Source organism: Olea europaea, chromosome 7 (genome assembly GCF_002742605.1).
Source record: "Olea europaea var. sylvestris chromosome 7, O_europaea_v1, whole genome shotgun sequence".
Taxonomy (NCBI): domain Eukaryota; kingdom Viridiplantae; phylum Streptophyta; class Magnoliopsida; order Lamiales; family Oleaceae; genus Olea; species Olea europaea.
In genome coordinates this window covers 14,925,950-14,932,779 of record NC_036243.1, presented here as the reverse complement: position 1 = coordinate 14,932,779, position 6,830 = coordinate 14,925,950, and the positions used below count along the sequence as shown (strand labels likewise).

The window sequence follows — 6,830 nt, the reverse complement described above, 5'->3', positions numbered from 1 at the left end:
CACGTACAGAGGCTTCTACAGGAGCGTGCGGGCGCGTGGACCATTTTTTGGCGATGGTCCCTTCAGGCAATTTGTTCCTCATATTATTTCTGACATTTTTCGTGTTGGAAGTTTTCTGTTTTAGGGTACACAGTAGAAACTGGACAGCATTTTTCTTCGGGCGTTCGGGACTTGATCGTGATTTTTGGTTGCTGCAGTTTCCAGAGACTTTAGGACAAATAGTGATAGTCCTAAAGTGGTGTATTTGCGTCTCTCGATATTTACAGACCTTCAGACGTGGTCCGCTCGGTATCGTGTTCTTTGTTTTTATTATTGCAGTTGAAATAAATGTGTAGAGTAATTTATTTTTTGCATTAGATGTCATCGTGTGGGGTGACATTAGGTTTGGGGTTAACATGAAGGGGTAACCATTGCCTGTTGCTAAACCTATGAATTATTTGCCTTAAATTCTTTGTGAATTTGTTGTCAATTTTTCTACATTATTAGAATTGCATGTGGCCTTAGGAAAATTACCCGGACTATTCTATGTGAATTATGTTCATACTTTACTTGTGGTCATTATTTGGCATTATTGGCAAATGTGGGTCTAAGGTAAATGCAAAAATAACATATATTTTAACTGTGGTGAAATTTGGACATAGTTGAAAGAGATTGTCCTAGGATGATAATAAAAGGAAAGATGAGGATAGAGACAAAGCGAATGTGACTTTAGGGTCAAATAGTGATCATAGTGAGGTTTATTGAGAGAATAAACCTGGTTCTTGCATTGCATCTATGTGTAATCTTTTCTGCATGTATGTGGTCACTTAATTCTGTTGCGATGTTGATTTTACACTTTCAATATGTTTGATATGTGTAATTGCATGAATTAGAGTGACTTATTACTTTGTGTAATATGTTTACATGCATAGTGGGTTAAGTTTTGTGGCATACTCTATTTGCTCTGTGAGTGGTGTGAGAGTGTGGTAGTGAGAAGAAAGTTGGGCAGCCGTTTCTCTCCTTTATCTTTGTGAGCCTGTGTGGTTTGTGAGATTATGTGAGGCAGCCATGTTAGGGTTATATTTTTCCTCTTTGTGAGCCTCCTTTGTGAGTGTTGTGAAGTAACCGACTCTTTCTTCGATTCTCTTTGAGAGTGCCACCTTCACTATTTTCTTTGTGAATTTTTTGGGAGCATTGGTGAGTGGATTAACCTTTGTGATCATCGAAAGGTGTTGTATTGCCATAGTGAGTTTGAGATGCATTAGCAGTGAGTTGGATGTCTTTTAGTAAGGTGGAGTATAGATGCCTAGAGGTGCATTGATGATATGCACGAGGGATGTAGAGTGTGACATTTGGATCACGAGTGGAGATGTGATCAAATGTCTAGGATCCTTTATCTGGAAAGAGACCCTGATCAGGTGGAGTGTGAGAGAGACACTTCTATCACTTTTGTTAGGTGGAGACCCATTATCCACGTAGGTTGGGAGAAGTGATGTGGAGATAGAGGATTATCCCGTAGACTTAGGATCTATTGTGACTCACCAGTTAGAAATGAGTTGAGTGATCTGTCTAGTGAGCGTGGTGGGCGATGAGAGGAGATATGTGTTCTCGAGGTGTAAGCAACACGGAATGGGATAGGATAAATGTGGTGGGACCTTTTCTTAGGGTCAGTTATGCATGTGTTGCATATGTGGTTGACCGTGGTTTGATTGACTTGGTGTTAATCTATGGTTCTATGTGAACATGTTTCTGAAAAGATCTGTGTGTATTATCCTATAGTATATCGTCGTCGCATGTGTATTTGCTCTTGATTGTTTATTGTTAAATATTTGCTTCTACTTGGGTGTTTTTTACCTTAGCCCCAGTAAGTACATGGAGTAGGTATGGTATATGTTTCAAGTTGGAAACACGAGGTAAGGTCTGTGATCCAATTTTATTGGCTACCTTGATTATGCAAGTGTTAACTGTGTGTTTTGATTGTTTGCAGATTTATTGGGGATCAAGGTGGAGATTTGTTGGGTTTTTGATACCCAATAAATCCCGGGCTATGATGTTAACGTGGGTTAATATTATTTCATAGGCATAGGCCGATGAATGAAATAAGTCCAACAACCAAGTCCATGAGCTACACCCGGCCCAATTGTATTCCTTATGGATGGCTTGAATCTTGGCCCGTTTACCCCTTTAATGGCCCAACTTAAAGCCTAATCCTAGAGTATATATATGAATATAACCCTAGCCTCTTTGATATGATGATTGTGTGATTTTAAAAGAAGAAACTAGTGAATCCCGACTGCCCCCCTTTTGTGTGAGAAAAAGGTGTCCAGAAGTGTCCAGAACGCTTGTATAACGTGTGCAATTGGTGGTTCTTTCATAGTATACCTTTGTGGTGTCTTCTCTTAACCTTTGTGGCGATAAATCATCATCCCTTCTTATCCTACGTGGATAAGATTGTATAGCAACCAAGGTGAATCAATTGGTTGTGGTTTGGAGCCGTTTGGACTGGTTGTTGGTAGAGAAAGGTACGTTGGACTGAGCCTGGAAAACCACCATTTGAAGATCCTTTTGAGAGAGCTTCCGCAACACAACCAATATTTCCCACCATAATATAATGCAGCACCGTCACACTTTACAAGATTAATGATACTAGGAGACTGAGTCACAATGCCCAAAGGAATATCCCAGAGAAGCATATCACATAATAGGATTTGTGTCCAGAGAATTTTCTTCTCTTCTTCTAGTGATGCCAATTGGAGCTCTATATAAAGTTGCAGCCCAAATACTTGCATTATGTGTAATTATGTGTTCGATTATATGATTATTATGGAAAATTCTTTTTACTATGATACATATGGAATTTCAAAGGTTTTATATTGTACATTTGTGATTTAGAATGTGAGACACATGTGATATTGAGACTGACAAGAAAAGTACTCATGATTATATACTTCTTCTACTTCATTGAGAGACCTTAGCCATATTCTAAATTATAGAGTTTGCCAATATGACTCATTTCATAGAGCATGTAGTTAGTGTTTTAGAGCACATGCTCATTTTTTGATGTGATTCTGCATCACGTGTAGATAGTTATGGGGCTCACTATATCTTTTGTATTCATATGAACATTTCGTGTTATTTTCATGGTAAAAGTTGAAATTTCGACTTATCTTTATTGTGTTGTGCTATTTTTGCGGTTTGTGTATAGTGAGTTATAGATCAGTTAGTCCTAATTCTAGGGGAGATAATGTTGAAATTCTGTTAAAATAATTCATAAAAGGGTGCATATTGTAATAACCTTGATGGTGGGTCCAACTTTGGGTTGGTATCTATCATCGACGTACATCACATTCCGGGTCCACTAGCGTTACTCGGAGTGGGGCGTGTCAAGCTTCTTCAGAAAGTTAGGCCAACTCCCTCTAAAACCACTTCTAACAAAACAAAGAATTTCTAAAAAATTATTTAAACATATTCGAAAGCAACTTCTTAGTTTTAGAAGCCGCTACTGGGTTTTCAAAAGCCTTTGGTAAACGAGCCATAAAATTTGATTTGTCACGTTTTGTCTAGTCGTATCTCCAATCTTAACTTAGTGCATGTATGGAGTGCTATATAGCTCAAAGACAGGATATTATAATAAACAAGATTATAGTATCTTTTTCTTGTTTGATACCATCTATTGTTATCTCACCGTCTTTGAATAAACATGCCATTAATCTACTTGATCATTAAGTAACAACCAGAATACTTCTTGTAGATCTAGTCCATAAATAGCATAATTTCCTAGGCTACATTATTATCAAACTTTTCAAATGGTCTAGCAAATAACAATTTACAAGGCCAACAGACAGCATAAACTTGATATTTTAAAATAGGTGAAGTGGTGAAGTATGTCTAGTATTGAAGGGTGTTAACTTCTGACTGGTTAGTACCTGGATATTTTACACGTCTCTTCCTAATATAGCCTTAAAACCAGATATTCTCGTCTGAAACACAAGTTAGGTTCACCGCATCAGACACTACTGAGGAGTATTAACGAAGAATAAGTAACTAAGCTCTTATGTGTTGTAATTTTTTACATTGTTGTGAATAATAGGTAACAAACATCTCTTATTGACTACAGAAGTAGAGCTATAAATAACATGTGCTTCACCACTATCCCCTGGCTACTTGATCTATAAGCTTGAGTATCAAGATGCAGTGGCGAAGGCCTTGAGATTTATTTCTATTGGCATCTCTCTGCCTCAAAATTTTGCGTAACATGGAGGCAGCCAAGGAATTGCAATCTCATTGCGGAGATGGTAACCATAAGTTCTCATCGAGTTGTTTATGAATAAATTGCTGCAATTGATAGTAGGACACACTTCATGGTAATGGTCAGCAGTAGGCTGTACGTTGTTGTCTTTGCTGAACTTGGGGTGCCTGTTGGTGACAAGCCATTATCGTAACCCGTTGGTTCTGTACCAGAGCCAGTTCCTCCACCAGGCATGTAAGGATTGACAGGGGAAGTTGTGCTGTAATAGCAATTATAAACGTATTACTTTACTGCCTTTATTGATGATGAAGTTATGAGACTGAAGTTTATTGGTACATTTACCTGGGTGGTGGTATTGGAGTTGTGGGCGTAGTTGGAGTTGTCGGCATCGTTGGAGTTGCAGGTGGTGTTGGGGTGGTAGTGGATGAAGCATAGTGGCAATTCCCACGACCTGTAGCAATGTGACAAAAGGTTCAGATTTCAGCGGTAATATCCGGTCCACTAGTGTATTACCAAACATGCCCCGATTGCTTTTCATTCAGTTTGAATTATTCATCCTTTACTTCCATTCTAATGTTTATGATGCAAACGTAAAGAATTTCAGTCAATCATGTCAATGGTCAGCACTAGCACATACTTCATAAGCACGAGGATCTGAACAGAATTTTCAAGCTCAGATAATGGAATATAATGTCTTACTTGGATCGGCGTCACTGAGTTGTGCTACTCCCCCGAAAGCACAACTGGTGGGAGCTGGGTTCTTCTGGTAGTAGCTATTGAAAGCATAAGAAGCATGGTCATGAACTGTATTCGGATCGTAGCAACTTGCACCTGATTGAATAGCCGAACAGTCCGTACCTCCATAGCCACAAGCATAATCTAGAGCAACCTGTAAAGCAGTTTCTGAAGCGGACGAACTCGCAATACACCAAGCACGGCCTGATGATGTCGGAGTAGTTGTGGTTGGTCCGGTGGTGGTTGGTGTTGTCGTGGTAGGTCCAGTGGCGGTTGGCGGAGTTATGGTAGGCCCAGTGATGGTTGGAGGTGTTATGGTGGGTCCGGTGGTGGTTGACGGCGTTATGGTTGGTGGAGTGGTGGTTGATGGCGGTGGGGTCGTTGGATTTACAATAGGAGATGTACCTGGTGTTGTTGGATTGACAATGGGGGTGTTTCCTGTAGTTGTATATCGCAGGGTGGTAGATGCTGAAGATGAAAAGATCATTTGGTTTTCTTGATAGTTGACTTTTTTGCCTTTTCTGATTGTTTCTGAGGGAGACTTCTCTGTAATGCTTGTATCTGAAGCCAAAAATCTGAGAGTTATAAGTCTGCTTCAACTTTTCTTCTTTTAAGAAAAAGAAAAAAAAAAAATACTTAAGTTTGCTTAGATTCTGTTATTTCAAATGTAATGCATATTTCTTTTTCCAGATTTTAACTGGACTGGAACGTCAGGCCACAGAAAATACAAAAACGCACTTGGAAAAGGATAAAGGAAACAGGAGAACCGTCGCATAGTTACCGGGAACGCGTATTTTTCGCTTGTAGTGATCAAGGTGGTTGAAGATGACGTTACTTTAGAGCGGATGAATATTTTGTGTTAATGTCTTGTTATCATTCATGTTTAAAAATTTGGCGCGTGACACGTTTCTGGTTAAAAAATGAATTCAGGCATGCGAGGGGTCATTGAAAATAAGTTGAAATAAATAAATTTGTTGTTCTTTATTAGTTTAGGTTTTAGACTATTTGGTTAAACAAGGGAACCAAAAAAAAAAAAAAAAAGGGAAAAAAAGGGCATTTGAGCCAATAATAATTCAAAATCAGAAGTTCAGCAAAGCATAAAATTACCCGAAATACAAAGAAAGCAGAAGAGAAAGAACGTTGTACGGGTAAGTAAATCTCCTGTGATAACTCTAGCTACTTCCATAATGAACCTTTGAAGTTTCTTCTATGCCTAGAACTTCAATATAATGAATAAGTTTTCTTAGACAGGAGAAGTAGGAATGGTTTCCCTGTGAAGAAGAGCATCGATTTTGCTGCATTGAGTTTATATACAAGTACGAAGAATCAAAGCTTTCTTGTATTGAAGAGAAAACAAAACAGAGACTGGTGCTGGGGAATAAAGAAAACTTGAGAGAGGAGGCATTTGAGTAGTTGGAAACTGCAAGCAATAAGAGGTGCCTAAATAGGGAAAAAGTTATCCGAAAAGGAAAATTAACACTTAGAGTCTGTTTGGGAGTGATTTTGAGAATTGATTTTTTGACCGTTAGGAGAAAAATTGAGTTTACTTATAAAAGAAGAAGTCAAATATGACGAATGGTTTATTGAAATAACGATCAAAAAATCAATTTTCAAGAGGAAAAAATCGCTCCCAAACAGACCCTTAAGCTTATGTGTTTCAGTTTTAAGTTTGAACGAGGAGGATAATCATCATGAAATTTGGTTTCATTTTATAATATGAATTTTAATACATACAAGTAGTTCTAGTAATGATTTATACATAGTGATGATATGAGATTTATACGATCGATCTTAAAATTATGAGAACGGAGATTAATGGTTTTTGAAGGTGGAAGGCAAAGAAAATGTCTATTTGGACTACAGAACA

At 38.2% G+C, this 6,830-nt stretch overlaps 1 protein-coding gene across 1 annotated transcript; it reads right to left on the bottom strand.

The window, feature by feature from the left end:
• Positions 1 to 4,005: 4,005 nt before the first annotated feature.
• On the bottom strand, positions 4,006 to 6,313 carry LOC111397125 (PLASMODESMATA CALLOSE-BINDING PROTEIN 1-like). Its single transcript, XM_023023872.1, has 4 exons — positions 6,071 to 6,313; positions 4,928 to 5,524; positions 4,571 to 4,679; positions 4,006 to 4,487 (listed from the first exon to the last, which is right to left on the bottom strand). Exons 1-4 carry the CDS (start codon positions 6,147 to 6,149, stop codon positions 4,301 to 4,303), a joined length of 972 nt encoding a protein of 323 aa, XP_022879640.1. The 5' UTR covers positions 6,150 to 6,313; the 3' UTR covers positions 4,006 to 4,300.
• Between the last annotated feature and the right edge of the window lie 517 nt (positions 6,314 to 6,830).

Coding starts and splice junctions, on each gene's coding strand:
- LOC111397125 (XM_023023872.1), bottom strand. CDS start 6,149: ATGGAAGTAGCTAGAGTTATCACAGGAGATTTACTTACCCGTACAACG. Junction 4,680..4,927: donor ACTCAGTGACGCCGATCCAA/GTAAGACATTAT, acceptor ACATTGCTACAG/GTCGTGGGAATTGCCACTAT. Junction 4,488..4,570: donor ACTCCAATACCACCACCCAG/GTAAATGTACCA, acceptor TTGCTATTACAG/CACAACTTCCCCTGTCAATC.